The following is a 17,926-nucleotide window of genomic DNA, read 5'->3' on the forward strand; positions in this document are numbered from 1 at the left end:
TCATTTCATAACACTATTTATATTAATTTTTAGTTACTTTCTATTTATATCAGGTGTAAACTTTCCTTTAAAAATGTATTTAAGGAAATGAATTAACTTAAAAATATTCAAAATATTAAGAACAGGAGAAGGGCCCTCGAGGTTAGTGGCTGAGGGACAACTGGCAGCTGGGGAGATGCCAGTGAAGGAGCAGGGGCAGAAGGCTCAGCACAATGGAGAGTCCTGCTCCGGTCCTCCAGGGTCTCAAAGACAAGTCTGGAGAGTCAACTAAAAAGACCATCTTAGGAACCTCTCGGTGGTCCAGTGGTTAAGACCTGGCACGTCCACTACAGGCGACATGGATTTGATCCCTGGATGGAGAATGAAGATCCTGTACCCTACATCCCACATGTGTACTATGTGGCCACAAATCAAAAAAATCAGTTCCTAGTAGAGAAAATGGGAAAGCTGCAAGTTGAAATAAAAGGTTTATTTTTCTTTAAAAAAAGTTATAAAATTTATATAGCTGATTAAAGTTTAAAGTCTCCTATGGCAAAACTGAAGTGATCTAAAAGACTTCTGGATCTGTTGACTCCCAAGTCCAATACACTCTTCCATTTTGACCCTTCATCTCTTATAGATCCCACACTTCCACGTTTTCTTTAGAAAACACGATCTGAGATTATACGTAAGTGATCAGCATTTCAAGTGTACAAAGTGGTGGCTGAGGTAGCGGGAGGCACACTGGCAGGATGAGGTGTGTGGAGGCTCACACGTGGGCTGAGCCCACTGCACCGGCGTTCCCCACACAGTGAGGCAAACTTGGGGCTCCTTCCTTGCCTGCCAGCCCTCCTGGTCTCTCCCGGGGACTCGACCTCCCGAGCTTGGCTCTCCTTCCAGTGCCCAGCCTTGGCTTCATTCCACTTTGATTCTGGTCAGCTCCCACCTTCCGTCTCCACAGAGTCTCAGAACCAAGGAGTGAAACTACAAGAGACCACCACCACCACGCAGCGATCAGGCTGCCCTGGCTGTGATCTACCCCCTGCCCACTCTGCCATCCCTGCTCCCCATTCCGCTGGCCCCCCCGCCAGGCCCAGCCTTGGGGTTCTTCCTGGTCCTCAGGCCATCCTGCGGGCACGGGTACCTTCTCGAGGCTGCGCCGATGGCCCACACTGATGAACGTCATGCCCAGCTGCTGGCCGATGCGGTATAGCTCGCTCTCCACCTCCTCGGTCAAGGCACTGGTGGCTTCATCAAGCACTGGGGACAGAACCCAGCAGGAAGACGTGGGGGCCTGCGGTCCACCCACCTCTGCTGCTCCTCCAACCCATGCCCACCTCTGGCTAGGACCTGATGAGAGTCTGAAAACTGCTCTGCCCTCCAGGAGCCCTGCCTTGGGGAGACCATAGGCCAAAGGAGAGGAGGGTGAGGCTTCATGTGGGAAGCCACTGCCAGCAGCGGGACAAAATTCCTCAGCTCCCTGTGGATGAATACCAGCCACTGCCTTGGACCACTCAATCCGAGGAATCCTAGTTCCCTCAAGGATGTCAGTTCCTAGAAAAGTTCATACCTGCCATCCCTCTCCCAGGCACAGCTGGGGAGATGGCAGAGCCCGAGGACCAAAATCAAAAGCCTTCTCAAGGCTGCCTCCAGCTGCTACACTGGCTGAAAGCTTAAGACTCAGTAGTTTAATATATGAGAGCTTCCCCAAATGGCTCAACAGAAAAGAATCTGCCTGCGATGCAGCAGACTCGGGTTTGATCTCTTGAGTGGGGAAGATCCCCTGGAGGAGGAAATGGCAACCCACTCCAGTATTCTTGCCTGGAGAATCCCACGGACAGAGGAGCCTGGTGGGCTACAGTCCAAAGGGTCACAAAGAGTCAGACACGACTGAGCGGTTTTATTATACCTGAGGATGCCAAGCACTGCTGCCTCATGGGCAGAGTCCTGCTGTCCCCGCCGGCAGGGACAGAGACACCTGGCCAGGCACAGGTGTGCTCTCCTACCCGTACCCATGACTCTCCAGGTACACTTGAACACACGCTGCTACACCTGTGAGCGCACACGGTACCTGGATGGCACATGCATATACAGGGCGAACCTCACCTGCGTACTTCGGCTGCAGGTAAAAGAGCCGGGCAAAGGAGAGCCTCTGCATCTCTCCCGGGGACAGAACATCATACCTGCGGAAAGGGAAGGGGAGAGAGGCCAGCTGGAGGAAGGAACGTATAGGTTGGCTTCTGCACAGAATGGTCTGGGCACAAAGAGGCTCTCACTGCAGACAGGCTGTCCCAGGGCTCACTCCCCTTTCCCACCAGAGCCCCACTGCCCACACAAGACAAGATTAAAACTCTGTACACAAGGACGTGAACCAGGCCCCTAATGGGCCAGCAAAGCCCTGGGATTTGGGGTCAGGAGTCAGTTCATCCCTTGCCAGGACCCCTGGGACCCTAATGGGCCAGCAATGCCCTGGAATTTGGGGTCAGGAGTCAGTTCATCCCTTGCCAAGACCCCTGCGACCCACTGTCTTTGGGGGAGCTGTCTCTGGAGCACGCCAACCTTCTCCTTACCAGTTCCAATCGACCTGCTGGTCCAGACCCTCTGTCCTTGCCACCAAGCTGGACTGTAACACACCGGAGGGAACGATGGGTCCATGGAAGGGTCCATCCCTGCCTCCTCCCATCCCAAGGACCACCTCTGTCCCACCACATACATCCACCCCTGGCAGTGCAGCAAGCGGGGTCTGGGGGAGCAGTCTGCCCCAGGCAGAGAGGGGCAGACCATCAGCTACTGTTTAGACTTGCTAAAGTGTGGGGACCAGAAAAAGCAATCTGACATAATGTTATCATTGTTTTAAAAACTGCTACAGAGTGAACCCTGCTTGTTTCCTATAGCTGGCCAACAGCTCCCACTGTTGATTTATATGCCCACCCCCACCACACCCCCTCACCCCAGGCTCAGACCTCCAGTCCCCGGCCAGGGACAGTAGGACTGGCCCCACTGGGCCAGCACCTGTGTGGTCGGTGCTACCAGGTGGGCTTGGACCTCAGGGTCCTTGCCTTCACTTACCAGGCCTGCAAGCTTCAAGAACCTCATGATCCTCTCATCATCAGTAGAACCTGCAAGACACAGAAGTCAGCGCCTCTGGGGGGCCAGAATAGATGGGGCGCCTCGTGACAGGGGGCAGGCAGAGGTGGGGGCACCAGAATGGGGGCCAAGGCTCTGAGAGAAAGGTTATAGCACTTAATAAACAAGGGAAGGGCCAGGGAAGGATGTGATCCGTCCCTTCCGTCCCATGGGTGTCTCTCTTCTGCAGGGGGGGAGACAGAACAAGATGAGGTCAGGGTACAGACCCCAAAACCGTATCCAGTCAGAGGAGGTGGTGGAGGGGACCCAACCAGAAACCAGCAGCCTGGCGGAGGCCTCCTCCAACAGGCAGAGAAGAGACGGTGGGATGGGGGACGTGTCCCGAGGGGGCCCAGCTCACCTGAGTCTGGGTAGATCTCCTTCAGGGGATATATCACCTGATAAAACAAAACCATAGGGGCCTGGGGTAAGGGCCAAGGAGAGGAGAGACGGCACACAGCCCACCCTCGCTCAGAAACAGGAACCGCCAGAGACCAGGCTCCTCCCCACCCGAGGAGAGGAAGAAGCACTCTGGCTGAGGGGCTGGGCTGGAAGACAGCAGGGAGGGCCCCCAGAATCCAAGCTGGTGCTCAACAATCACATGTGATATTTGGCTTATGGCCCCCACAGGTTAGCCTGCCTCCAGGAGCTGCCCTGAGTACATGGCCTGACCCACAGATGTGAATATAAAACAGGAGCAGTCCGTCAGCTACCGTTTAGACTTGCTAGAGAGTGGGGACCAGAAAAAGCAACCTGACGTAGTGTTATCATTGTTTTAAAAATTGCTACAGAGTGAACCCTGCTTGTTCCCCATACCAGGCCAACAGCTCCCACTGCTGATTTATTTGCCCACCCCAGTCCCCTCCCTCTCCCCGGGCTTAGACCTCCAGTCCCTGGTCAGTCCCCGACCTGTGGTTGGTGCTACCAGGTGGGCTTGGACCTCGGAGTCCTTGCCCTCACTTACTGGGCATGGTTCATTTATGCCCCGCCTGCTGCCCCAGCTCTCTAGGGCTGAGACCTGTCACTCCACCAGGGGCCAGGTTGTGGGGGTGGGGTGGGAGGAGTGGGCCCCGGGCTGACCTGCTCCCGAAGGGTCCCGTCAGTGAAGAAAGGCTTTTGGGGCAGGAACAGCACCCCGTGGGGTCCAAAGTCCGCCAGCATCTGTACTGAGCCTGCAGGGCCCACAGAAACCTTTGTTTGGGGATCTTCCAAAAGGTAACTGCCCCTCACTCTCCTTCAAGAGACCTGATTCTTACAGACAGACACACACCCACATGCACATACATGCACCCCAACCCCTCAGGCCAAGGCTGGCTCAGAGACGGGGCAGGCTGGTCCTCACCCCGTGCGCTCGCCCAGAGGCCGCCCAGAACCCGGAGCAAGGAGGTCTTGCCGGTGCCCGTGTTGCCCGTGATGAGCACGCTCTGCCCCTCAGAGATCTTCAGGCTCAGGTCCTTGATCAAGGGTTTGTGAGAGGAGGGGGCGGAGATGCAGACCCGCTCGAGGAGGAAAGCTGTATCTGCTGGCTCTGTCGCTGGCCCTCCTGGGGCCCTGGGGTCCAAAAAGGGAGGAGGTGGGGGAAAGATAAGCACTGTCAGTGCTGCCAGGAGTGGGGGAGCCCCTTCTCCTCGGGGGCAGATCACCTCTGGACTGTGGGGGGGGGGCTGCCATGGGCTCAATTGTGGCCTCAGAAATCATATGCTCAAGTTCCAACCCCTGTACCTCAGAAGGTGACTGCATTTGGAGACAAAGTCTTTAAAGGGGTGAAAGTGAAAGTGAAAGTCACTCAGTTGTGTCCGACTCTTTGCGACCCCATGGACTATACAATCTCTGGAATTCTCCAGGCCAGAATACTGGAGTGGGTAGCCTTTCCCTTCTCCAGGGGATCTTCCCAACCCAGGGATTGAACCCTGGTTTTCCCGCATTGCAGGCGGATTCTTTACCAGCTGAGCCACAAGGGAAGCCCAAGAATACTGGAGTGGGTAGCCTATCCCTTCTCCAGCGGATCTTCCTGACCCAGGAATGGAACCAGGGTCTCCTGCATTGCAGGCGGATTCTTTACCAATTGAGCTGTAAGGGGTGAGTACATTCAAATGAGGCCGTGAGGGTAGGGCCCTAATCCTGCAAGACTGCTGTCCCTTTAAGAAGAGGGAGAGACACCAGAGGTGCACAAGCAGAGAAAATGCCATGGGAGGACACCATGAGAAAGCAGCCGCCTGCAAGTGAAGGAGCAAGGCCTGGGGAGAAACCAACGCTGCTGCCACCTTGACCTTGGCTTCCAACCTCCAGAACTATGAGGAAATAAACTTCTGCTCTTTAAGCTACCCAGTTTATGGTGGGTAGCTATGGTAGCTATGGGTGTGCTATGGTAGCCCTGGCAAACAGAGAGGTGGTCTGGGCACCTGCTCCATGTCAGGCCGGGCCAATTCCTGCCCTCGACTGATCTTAATCAGTCTTACCAGCCATGCATCACAGCAGTTATCCCCTCTTGGCAGATGAGGAAACTGAGTCTGGTAGCTAAGTAACCCGCTCAGGGGCACAGAGCTGCATCTGTCCAGTTCTAATGTCAAGAGGTTTTCACAGCATCACAGTGCGATTAAAGGTCAAAAGGGGAATGGAATACTAACCCGTTCTGGAGTTTCTGGCTCTCCATGGATGCCCATCTTCCTCACAGAACAGCAACTCCAGTTTCCTACAGTCCCTGACCCAGTAGCCCACCCCGGTCCCTGGGTTCAGAGATGCATGAAGTTTTCATTCTTAACAGAGGCAACAGTTAAGGTGTTAGCTCCTAAGAAGAGAGTTGAGTGTAGTCCTTGAAATTCAGCCTGTTTCCATTTTTTGCAGCTTACTCTGCGGCCTCCATCCAAATCACCTCCTATGAACTAGGAGACCCAATCCCCACAACAACCCTACGACGAAGGTTAAATGAACATCTTCCTTATGGATATGAATATATTGAGAGCAGTTAGGTAACCTGCTCAAGAAGAGTGAGGATATGAGACAAATCCTCGATGCACAGAAAGGTCAGAAACATCCCAGAGCCTGCAAGGACACATGAATGAAGACACCTCTGGGCCTGAGCGGCGACAAAGAACAGACAGGCCCCAAGGAAAGGGGCGGATACAGCAGGGTTTGGTGGGAGGAAGAGGGAAGAAAGGAAGAGGAGGGATGCTATTCAGAGTTTCATTAGCTCCAGCCCAGGTGGCCGTGTGCACTTTGCTTCCATCGGGTGGGGGGATGGTGTAAATGAACACAGATGCCACAACAGCAACACGGATGGTGAACATTTACAAGGTGCCTGCACACAACACAGGTTTCTTTCATTTGCTCCACTGGACTCTCACGCCCAGCCAGGAAAGGGCTGGGCTCCAGAGCGGTTCCGTGGCCCGCATGGTCCACCACCACGCTGCCGGCCCAGGGCTTACCTGGCCAAGTCCCACTGGCTCTCATCCAGAAACTCCCCATCCTGTGACTTCGGGGTCATGTCCAGCAGGGTCTCCTGAAGCTCCCCAATCCTGGGCAAGAAGTAAAAGCTTGAGGAGGGTCTCGGGGCCCTGGTGAAGGCCTTCCTCCTTTCTTCCTCTCACGCCCACGAGTATTTGGTGAATTTTTTCTGCTCCCCTTTTATCCCCTCGGCTACTTCTCCCAGCGGCACACTTGCTCAGGACCCAGCGAGGCCGGAGGCAGCCTTACCTGTATGTGTAGCCCGCCACGTCGGAGAGCGTGGTGGAGAGGTCGATGAGCTGGGTGAAGCAGCTGATGAGATATATGCACATGAAGGCGTTCTGGGAAGGACAGAGGGCAGAGAGCCCAGGCCTTGACTCTGAGGCCGAAGGGCAAGGGAGCAAGCATGACCGAGGGCGGGGGGGTTCCCCAGGAGGGAGGCTCACCTTGCTGACCAGGCTGCTGAGCTCCGTGGGGTTCAGGTCTCCGTAGACGCCACTGAAAATGGGGATTGCGATCACGACATAGCTCAGAATGCTGCCCAGATAGTCAAATATGTTGATGCCGACTGCGGAAGATGCAAGAGACCCAAGGTGAGAGGCCCGGGCATTGAGCGTGTGTGCTCCAAGGGGAACAGGAGGCCAAGCAGTGTCAAGTGATTTCCCAGATCCTCACTTTCCTGAGGACACTCACAGCAAAGGCAAACTGATCAGTGTAGAGAGGGAGGAGGGGCTTGTTGGGGGGTTGCTCCGTGGAGTATCCCTACCCCGTGGTTCCTGCCTCCTGGGCTCCCTGCACCTACTGTACAGCCAGAGCTCCTTGGACATCAGCTCCCTCTGGGTATGAAGGAGTCGCTGCAGCCTGCGGTCTGTCCTCATGTGCTCCACGTGCCCAGCCCTGATGAGAAAGGCCGGGATGTCCACAGGGTCTGGAGAGCCTCTGCCAGGCTCCTCACACTCCCCTTTCGGGACCAGGCCCACCCAAGTGATCTTTCCTGCAGACCCATTTGGCCACTAGCAGTCAGCCATCGCTGCATTCACTCAACCTGGTATTGCTTGTGGAAAGCACAGGAACTCGAGAGTGGGCAGATCTGGTTCAAATTCTGGCTCTGGCCAGTGACTAGCTGGGTAACACTGACAGGTTATTAAGCCTCTGAGACTCAGTTTATTCATCTATGAGATGGAGTTTATAATACCTATGTAATAGGCTAACGTGAAAATTTCTGAATTTAAAGTGCCAGGCATATGAGTGGCTCCCGATAAAAAACTGCTGTTATTAAACAAATATACACTGAGCAGTCACTAGGTGGCAGGCTTGGTGCTAGTCAGCCAGAAAGAGGTGGATAAAACAGCCCCTGTGCTGGAGGAGCTCCCAGTGCAGGACAGCAGGCAAATGCATGCCTTCTTCACCTGGAACATATGGCAAGTGTTACATAATCCGTATGTCTGCAGGGCTATGGAAGCAAACAGGCCTGATCTGTAAGGGAGTCTGGGAAGGCACCCAGGAGATGGTGACTTCAAGCTTCAAGGATGGGCAGAAATTCTCCAAGCAGAAAGGTTAGGGGAGGACAGAGGAGTTTCAGATTTAGCATCAAGGACAGAGAGGCTGCAGAACAAACTCAGAGCCCCAAGAACCAACCTGTTTGCCTCAGGCCCAAAGCCTCATGAGTGGAGGTTGCAGAATCCAAAAACAATTTAGCACAAGCCCAGCTGTACCTGCTCCCCACAACAAACCTCTCAGGTATGCTGAGTGCATGCTAAGTCGCTTCAGTCGTGTCTGATTCTTTGCGACCCTATGGACTGTAGTTTGCCAGGCTCCTGTCCATGGGATTCTCCAGGCAAGAGTACTGGAGTGGGTTACTATGCCCTCCTCCAGGGGATCTTCCCAACCCAGGGATCGAACCCACATGTCTTGCGTCTCCTGTATTGACAGGTGGGCTCTTTACCATTAGCATTACCTGGGAAGGCCCTCAACCTCTCTCCTAGATTCCTGGAACTCTTGGTGCCCCCCAAGTGGTGGCAGGTACAAACTGCAGCAGAGATGGACAGAAGAGCAAAGTCCCAGGGCTATTAGAACCAGGTGATCCAAGGACAAACTTCCATTCCTTAAACACAAACCTCTGGGCCCTTACTATCAATCCAAACAGAGTCCAGAGTCCTTACAGGAGGCAGAGTTCAGGGACCTGCCGTGGCCACAGGGGAAGGAATGGGATTTCACAACACGGCTGTCAGGACAGAGTCTGTGGGGAGCAGGTCTTCTGATCTGAGAGGCTCCACTCCCTCCCATGCTACAGAGACGCAGGATCAGCTGTGGATGTCACTGGGCTTCGGGCACTGGTGGAAAGTCATTTTTTTACAGACAGAAAAGCAGAGGCAATGCCTTAGAGTCATCAGCAAGATGATGAAGCAGGCACTCATTTCACTCTTAGAGCAAATTCTGCCCCATGCTACACCACTAGGAGGAACGACTCATTTCAGAAGCAAACTCATGAACAGAAGGATGAGGCAGACAAGGAGAGTGAGAGACACGGGGAGAGGGTCACGGCCAAGTATGAGAATGCCTGGCCCCTGGCCTTGGCGACAGTGGGAGGGTTGTACGATTCACCTTGCCCTCTCTGCCATCTATCTCCCCGATCAGTTCTGATGAGGCGGACGGGCAACTATCTCCATGAGACTCACCTGAAAAAAGCAGCAGGCTCAGCATTCACCCGGATCTGCATGTGCTTGAACCTGGGCAGGCCAGAAGTAAATGTGTGCTGACGGTGGGCAGGACTGGGCCCTCTCCTTTCAGAGTCCTGGATCAACAGGACCTCCAGGCAAAGAAGAACACGGCTTCCCTTCAACACCATGGCTGCCTCAGCCCAACCTTTTCCCGGACTGTCACAGGGTGGGAAATCCCAGGCCTGGGTGGGGTGGCAGGAGCCCTGCGGACATCGCCTCGCTCCAGAGAGGACAGGTGCATGCCTGCCACCACCCCTCCGCCTCCCAGGGCCGGGTCTGAAGGAGGAGGCCAGGAAGCACAGAGCAGGGCCCGGATCCACGGGCTGACTTGAATGAGGGCGTCTGGAACAGCAGCACGTGAGAAGGCCAAGCGATGATGGTGACGAGGGCCAACCAGTTACTGTTCTCACTGCTGCTCATGTATCATCTCATTAATTCCCCTTACGATTCTCTCCATCGGGGACAGTACCATCTCCATTCTAGAGATGGGAAGACGGAAGTTCAGAGAGGTGAAAGACCTCCCCCAAGAGCACATGCCTAGCGACTGGCATAACTGGGATTTAAACTCAGGCAGCCTTTTTCCTGATCCCATTCCTTATGCTTTATGCCCAGCCCAGAAACCCCCAAGCAAGGGAGACACACCTGAAATCCCCCTCCAGCTTCTCCTGCTGCACCAGCTTTGCCACAATGGGACCCATCAACACTCTGTTCACCACGGTTCCCAGGATGAAATACCCGAAGATGCTCACAGGCCCAAGCCAGTTGGTGCTGAAAGGTAGAGAGAGGGAGGGTGTGGAGAGGGACATATGCCTGCAGGCCTCGGCCCTGCTCCTGCCCCCATTCTGGGCAGCCCTGTCCCATCTCAGAGCCCTGTGGGGCCTCTGCTCCTATGTGCAGGCACCCAGTACCTTGACAGTGACACACTACAGGGCCAAAGGGAAGGCTGGGGCGCGGACACACAAGATGGGAAGACTTCCGCGGGTGCAAGTGGGAGGGAGGGAAGACCTCACTGGCCCCTGACCCGGGAGAGCAGACTCCCCTCCGGCATGTGAGTGAGGGACTGGGGGAACCACCGGGCGGGGGTTGGGGGGCATCGTTAAGAGGAGAGGCTTCACCTCCGGAAACACTGGTAGGTGTAGTAGATGAGGGTGAAGGGGGAGATGATCAGCTTGCTGGCCATGCTGCTGAGCTGCCGACAGAACCGCTCCACGTCCTGGCTGATGCGCTGGTCCCTGGAGCCAAAGACACACAGTGACTGGACCCAGGGAGCTGGGCTCTGGGGTGAGAGCTAAGGCAGTTTCAGGTTACCTCTTATTCTGACCTTGCCTTGCAACGACCCCATGGGAAGAGGGACTGGTCTCCTAAAGGCAATGAGACCCTTAGGATCCTCAAACAGGGTTGTGGAGAGTGGTTTTTTACGGCGCTTCAGTCCACCCCTCAGAAAAAACATGGCAACTGAAAGCACCCAAGAGGCCTGAGCCGGCTCTGAGCAGAGTCAAAGAAGGACTTGAGGGTGAGTGACCCAAGTTTCTGGATGATCAGGAAAGCTATCCGGCTTATCTCACTCCTCCCAACCTCTCCCTGACGAGCCAGAGCCCGCCCTCATTTTAGCTATGTGGCTATGGAAGCTCTGTGTGGGTTTAGCCTTGGGGAAGACCTAGAAGAGAAAGTTAAGAAGCATCAGGGCAGGACTTCTCTGGTGATCCAGTGGTTGAGAATTCACCTTCCAATGCAAGGGGACACAGGTTCGATGCCTGGTCAGGGAACTGAAATCCCACATACCACAGGGTGACTAAGCGTGCATGCCTCAACTAAGACCCCATGGAGCCAAATAAATAAATAAATATTAAAAAAAAAAAAGAAGAAGCATCAGGGCCTCCCAAGAGCCTTTGGTGGAAAGCTCTGCATAAGCTGACGAAGGGCTACCTCAGGCAACGAAGAGCTTGGAAGGGTGGTGAATGGAGGAAATGAGTGTGAAGAAGAGAGACTCCATACGTCCCATCCCAACACCAAGGCCACAGTGACTCCTAACTCCCAGAGAGGCATGAGCTTGGGCAAATCCTTTGCATTCTCTGGGCCTGTTTCCTCACCTGTAAGGGAACCTCGGACTCAGTGAACCTAAAAGAGGTGATAAAATGGGGACTGGAATCCCAGACTGAGTCCTAGACAGCAACAATTTTTTCCTGCTGAAAATCAGAGTGCTGGTTTTCTTGCTTTTTTCTAGCAGGGACTGTTATCTCTGTCTTCAGAGAGTGCCTTGTTTGGAGGCCCAGGATATGAAATGGACAAAAGGAAGCTGCTTTTGGCTTCTTCTTGTAGCTCCCTGTCCTCAGGCATGCAGAGCAGCCTCCCCCCCGTGGCTCCAGGCAACAACATTTGCAGATAACTGCAGATGACCTCATGGGGTCCCAGTAGGACCTCTCCCAGGCTGAGACAGCCCAGATGCATGAACCCAGTAGAGGGTGGCGAGGACTGACGGGGGCACCTACGGGTTATCGATGTCATCCCGCAGCACGTTGAGGGTGTAGTACACGCGGCCCCGGAAGTAGAGGCGGTGGAGGTGCTCGGTGAGGTCCTTCCTCCAGCTCACATACAGCAGGTTGCAGAGGAACTGGTCAAAGCTCTTGAGCTGAGCAGTGGGGGAGACAAGGGGAAGGGAGAGATGCATAATTCTTCCTGCAAGCGTCAGCTCCCAGCTCAGGCTGGCGGAAAGCCTCTGCCGACCAGTCCCAGCCCAAAGGGTGTCCACTCAGCACTGGGGCCTGTTAAAGCCTCAAGTCATGGGATTCCTCCCTTCCTCATTCACTCATGTGTTCATTCCTTCACCAAAGGCAAGGCCCTCCAGCCCCCACACGCTTCTGGAGATCGGGGACAGTATCTTCTCTTCCATTTATGTTCTTATTTTTCTGTCCCCCCAAACCTGGAACAGGGTTCTATATACACAGGTGCTTACTGACAGAAGACCCAACAGAAGTGCCAAAGTGTGATGAGAAGTGGTTTCCCCAGGAAAACAGGAAGTGCAGCCTGACAGAGAGCATTAGGTTTGAGTCCTAGCAGAGCCTTGACTCTCATCATTTATGGAGCCTCTGTATGCTAAGCACCACGCAGGTAACACGCAGGTAACAATGAGTTCACAGTCTAGTGAAAAAAGACAGTCCCAAGGGTGTAAGGAGTGTTAGAGCAGAGGTAAACTCAAAAGGATTAACAGGACTTCCCTGGTGGTCCAATGGCTAAGACTCCAAGCTCCCAACGCAGGGGGCCCCAGGTTCAATCCCTGGTCAGGGAACTAAGATCTCACATGCCTCATGGAGCAGCAAAAAAAACCCAAAAAAGATTAGTAATTCAAAGGGGTGGAGTTGGGTGGAGGAAACATGAAAGAAAAGTTGAGGATGATCTGAAGGAGGTGACAGCAGAGGAATCGTGAAAAGTCAGCAGGCATTAAGCACGTGAATGAGGGGTGGGGGGAGGAGGCCATTCCGCTAGGAAGCAGCAGGTGCAAAGGCTGGGAGATGTGCCAAGCGCCAGGCTCAGTCACAGCCTCAGCGCATCAGAGGACAGCAGCAGCTCTGGCTGCTAAGCCCAGTTTTCAGGGGCTCTGAGCTCCCTGAAGCAAGAGTTCTGGGAACAGAAGCGACAATGATCTTTTCTGTTAAATGCTGAATTAAACCAGAACCCTGTGGCCAAGCCCCAAGTGCTTGAAACAATTGCGGAATTGGTCTCATGTGGGCCAACGGGCAAGATCAATGCCCCGCCTAGAGTTCTGACCCCGCATTCCCAGAAGAGGGAGGGAACACAGGCATACAGCTTGGTTCCTGCTTCCTGATGGCTAAGTCCCACCCGGCAATGGACAGACATCATACTAGGCTGGAGGGGAAGAGACATGTGGGGAGAAGACCTTACCATGGAGTTGAGGACGATGAGCACAACAGACAGGAATGTCAGGGTCTTAAATCCATTTAAGTCTTTGTTTCCTAGGACTCCAAAGTACTGACTGGGGATCAAGCCAACCTGGTAGATCACCAGTTGTTCTGGTGGGAGGAGGAGTCAGGAATCAGTAACGAGGGGTGAGAAAAGTCAGAGGAAGGCTTCTTCTTGTATCCTTGTGTCATCAACACCCCACAGAAGGAAAAGGACCCCATGAGCCTGGGCTCATTCACTTACTCAGTAGGGCCACACACAAAAGGGTCAGGAACATCAAGGCATTCTGTGATGACCAAGAGGGAAACAAAATCTTCTGTATCTGCAAAAACCGCTGGAGAAATTGCAGACCTAACCTGGGTCTGAAGAAGAGAAGCAGAGAGAAGCCTAAGAGGACAACGGAGCCTTAGAGAGCAGTGACTAAACTTATCTACACCTGTTGTGGGTTGGGGCTGATGCCAAGCAGAAAGAATGTTTTACAAATGCTGAAGACGGTAGGCTGGGAACAGACCAGGGGATTAAAAAGAAATTTCTTTAAGTTGACAAATGCTATGAAAGGTTATTTACCTTTACCAAAAACCTATAGCTAAATTAATAAAGAAATTTTAGCCACAAGACAAGGAAACCCACTACATCCATTCTCAAATAAGACCCCCAAACCAAAAACTAAAAAGCAAGAAAACTCACAACTTTAACTTAGAATTAAGTATTTTTGTTCAACATTGTGCCATAGATTCAAAGACTTGGAGAAGGTATTTGCAGAGTGGAAAATAAACAAGGTAATAAAATCTATGCATACAAGAAATTCCTGTGGTCAAGAAGACAGGAAATCCACAGAAAAGTGGGAAAAGGACGTAAATAAGGGGAAATTCAAACACTTAAAAGAGGAAAGTTAACACAATGGAATACCACCTTACACTGATAAGTTGAGACACATTAGAAAACCCAAACAATACCAAACCCTGGGTGGGTGGGGGTCCGTGGTTGAGGGGAAACAGGAACCTTTAGGCAGTGGTGTTGGGACACTGGGTGTGATCACTCCGGAGAACAAATTTAGCAGGATTAAGTGTGACTAAGCATCCTACCCTGGGGTGAACTATCCAAAGAAAAATCTAAGCAATCTGTGTCCATCACTAGGAGAATGTATAAGTTAACCGCGGTCTAATGACCGTAGCACCACCCAGCACTCAGAAGTGAAAACTAGATTACTATAGCATGCATGATCTCAAAAAGACAATGTGGAATAAAAAGTTTTTAAAAAATCACAGCATGTTATGAAGTTGGAAAGTAGCTGAACCTTTTCCTCAAACAGCCCGGAGTAAGACATCCCGAGGCCCGGCCCTCCTCCCCAGCCTCCCGGCTCACCTGGCGCCAGGCCGGGGCGCGGGCCCCCGGATCGCCATGAACAGGGATGTGACCGACGCGGGAGCCGGGCAGCCCCCAGGTCAGCTCCGGGCAGAGTCCGAAGAGCGCGCGGCCTGCCGAAGAGGGGCGGGGCCCCGGGCCGGGGCGGGGCCTGTACCCAGCTACCACAGAGACGGGCGGATAGAGAGGAAGGCGCAGGGAGACGCAGCCGCTCCCGGAAGCGACCGACTTCTCTAAAAGAACAAGAGCGCTGTCTGTCGACCCGGCGCCTAGAGCGCCCTCTCCTGGATGTGGACAGTTTCCCCTCAGGCAAGAAGCAGGGGAGAATGTGACCGAAGTATTTTTAACTCGAATTATACATGGTTCGAATTATACAGGAACCAGAGATCAAATTGTCAACATCTACTGGATCATCGGAAAAGGAAGACAGTTCCAGAAAAACATTTACTTCTGCTTTATTGATTACGCCAAAGCCTTTGACTGTGTGAATCAAAACAAACTGGAAAATTCTTCAAGAGATGGGAATACCAGACCACCTGACCTGCCTTCTGAGAAACCTGTATGCAGGTCAAGAAGCAACAGTTAGAACTGTACATGGAACAACAGACTGGATCCAAATCGGGAAAGGAGTAGATCAAGGCTGTTTATTGTCACCCTGGTTGTTTAACTTATATGCAGAGTACATCATGAGAAAGGCCGGGCTGGTTGAAGCACAAGCTGGAATCAAGATTTCCGGGAGAAATATCAATGACCTCAGATATGCAGGCGACACCACCCTAAAAAGCCTCTTAATGAAAGTGAAAGACGAGAGTGAAAAAGCTGGCTTAAAATTCAACATTCAGAAAACTAATATCATGGCATCAGGTCCCATCACTTCATGGCAAATAGATGGGGAAACAATGGAAACAGTGACAGACTTTATTTTTGGGGGCTCCAGAATCACTGCAGATGTTGACTGAAGCCATGAAATTAAAAGACGCTTGCTCCTTGGAAGAAAAGTTATGACCAACTTAGATAACATATTAAAAAGCAGAGACATTACTTTGCCAACAATGTCTGTCTAGTCAAAGCTATGGTTTTTCCAGTAGTCATGTATGGATGTGAGAGTTGGACTATAAAGAAAGCTGATCATGGAAGAATTTATGCTTTTGAACTGTGGTGCTGGAGAAGACTCTTGAGAGTCCAAGAAGGAGATCCAACCAGTCAATCCTAAGGGAAATCAGTCCTGAATATTCATTGGAAGGACTGATGCTGAAGCTGAAACTCCAATACTTTGGCCACCTGATACGAAGAACTGACTCATTGGAAAAGACCCTGATGTTGGGAAAGATTGAAAGCAGGAGGAGAAGGGGACAACAGAGGATGAGATAGTTGGATGGCATCACCGACTCAATGGACATGAGTCTGAGTAAGCTCTCGGAGTTGGTGATGGACAGGGAAGCCTGGTGTGCTACAGTCCATGGGGTTGCAAAGAGTTGGACACGACTGAGTGACTGAACTGAAGTGATACATGTTTCACTGCAGAAAAGAAAGGCTACCCACTCCAGTATTCTGGCCTGGAGAATTCCATGGACTGTGTAGTCCATGGGGTCGCAAAGAGTCGGATACAACTGAGTGACTTTCATTTCACTTCATACATGTTTCATACATTCTCCCAAAGACACCAGAGTGATTTTTTTTTTCTTTTTGACCACGCCGTGCAGTGAGGCTTTCGGGGATCTTAGTTCTCCAGCCAGGAATTGAACCCGTGCTCTCACAGTGACAGTGCAGAGCGCTAACCACTGGATTTTCAGGGAATTGCCTAGAATTATCTTTTAACAACATATTTTAACAATTTCAGTTAGAATAAAATCCAAATGTTTCCATGGCACAAGTGATCGGGTCCTCTCACCTTGATCTTCATTGAACAGGACACTTTATTTTGGTCTCAGGGTCTTTGCCTGGATCACTCTTCTCCCTAGCCTAAAGCTTTCCATGACTTGCTCATTCTCATCATTAATTCAATAGGATGTCAACTGCTCACTCTACCTGGAATATGCTGTCCTTGCCCCGCCATTCACTATTACAATACACTTTTATTGTCTTCATGATCGTTATCCCTGTCTGAAATCATCTTGTTTCTTTGCTTTATTGTTTGTCTTCCTTTATAAGAATACATTTCATTGAGCAGGAACTCTGTCTTGTTTATTGATGTATTCCCAGTGTACCTCAAACACTGCTACTAGGTGTGAAGTAAGTGCTTAATAAATATTTGTTAAATGTCGAATGAATGAAATGCTTGTCAACTGGCTGATGATGAGCATGATCTCCCAGGGCCCTAAGTTTGAATCTGGATGTACCTTCCCACCTTCCTTCAGTCCTTAAGTGCCAACTATACTCCAAACACTCAACAAGATACATGTAGCACCTGTCTTCTTGGAGTTGACAGTCTAGCTGGTAGTATCACTTGTCTTTGTAAAGTGCTATGACAAAGGAACCATACAGCAAGGCTTCTCAGCTTCGGCATTATTGACTTTTGGGGCCTGATAGTTCTTTCTTGGGGGAGTGGAGAGACTGTCCTGTGTATGGTAGGATGCTGAGCAGTATCTCTGGCTTCTACTCACTAGATTCCAGCAGCACTACCCCGGATCCAGTTGTGCCAACCAAGACTGTCTCCAGACATTGCCAAATGTCCCTTGGATGGTGGGGCTGGAGAGGAGCAAAACCCTAGCTTTGTCTCACCACCCCCCACCCCCACCCCCAGCACTGAAAACCAATGTCTCAGAGCCACAGAGAGGGCCATCCAACTCAGGATGGAGAAAAGGGGAGAGAAGAAAACTAAGTGATTCCTGGACATGGCAAGAGCGTCACTTATTCTCAAGTGTGATTTCCTAAGTATGTCTTTGTTACTTTGAAAATCAAAAAAATAAACATATCAGGAAACAGTTTCTGAAAAACTAATAAGGCAATCAAAGTATCAAGGCAAACAACCTCAACCTGCTAGGAAAATCCCTGTTTACAGCTCTCATCGCCTTTCACTCTCAAAAGTATTCTGGTTTGGTGTTTGTCCCAGGGCCCCTTAACACTGTTTATTACTTTAAACTTTACAGAATGCTCTATATATCACAGCATTCATTAATATTTCTGTTTATATTTCTAAATTCTCTTTTAAATAATTTCCAGCACTTTAATCCTGAAGTAGGGTAGTGGAAACCTAACGAAACACCTAAAATTTAAACAAATAATTTTTTAATATCAGATACCTCTGTTAAAATTTCCCATTGTAACTGTGATATTTCCTTTTTTTTTTTTTTTAATGTTTTTTAAAAATAAAGATCCAAATAAGGTCTACACATCGTAGTCAATCGATATGTCTTCTAAAACTCTTAATCTAT

At 51.5% G+C, this 17,926-nt stretch overlaps 1 protein-coding gene across 4 annotated transcripts; it reads right to left on the reverse strand.

The window, feature by feature from the left end:
* Nucleotides 1-454: 454 nt before the first annotated feature.
* ABCD4 (ATP binding cassette subfamily D member 4) lies at nt 455-14,720 on the reverse strand. 4 transcript variants are annotated; one of them, XM_081505848.1, is made up of 19 exons: nt 14,553-14,688; nt 13,431-13,549; nt 13,170-13,297; nt 11,759-11,898; nt 10,385-10,501; nt 9,912-10,037; nt 9,228-9,278; nt 7,352-7,446; nt 6,996-7,117; nt 6,799-6,890; nt 6,531-6,620; nt 4,448-4,656; nt 4,186-4,277; nt 3,467-3,503; nt 3,049-3,098; nt 2,550-2,602; nt 2,086-2,162; nt 1,124-1,239; nt 455-963 (listed from the first exon to the last, which is right to left on the reverse strand). In XM_081505848.1, the coding sequence occupies exons 1-19, from the start codon at nt 14,588-14,590 to the stop codon at nt 895-897; spliced, it is 1,821 nt and encodes a 606-aa protein (XP_081361974.1). In that variant the 5' UTR covers nt 14,591-14,688; the 3' UTR covers nt 455-894. The 4 variants fall into 4 exon arrangements, with proteins under 4 accessions (XP_081361974.1, XP_081361977.1, XP_081361975.1 ...); XM_081505851.1 differs by lacking the exon at nt 13,170-13,297 and having other exon boundaries at nt 14,553-14,720; XM_081505849.1 differs by lacking the exon at nt 9,912-10,037.
* Nucleotides 14,721-17,926: the final 3,206 nt, after the last annotated feature.

This window comes from Giraffa tippelskirchi, chromosome 7 (assembly GCF_054371585.1).
Source record: "Giraffa tippelskirchi isolate mGirTip1 chromosome 7, T2T-mGirTip1v1.2.pri, whole genome shotgun sequence".
Taxonomy (NCBI): domain Eukaryota; kingdom Metazoa; phylum Chordata; class Mammalia; order Artiodactyla; family Giraffidae; genus Giraffa; species Giraffa tippelskirchi.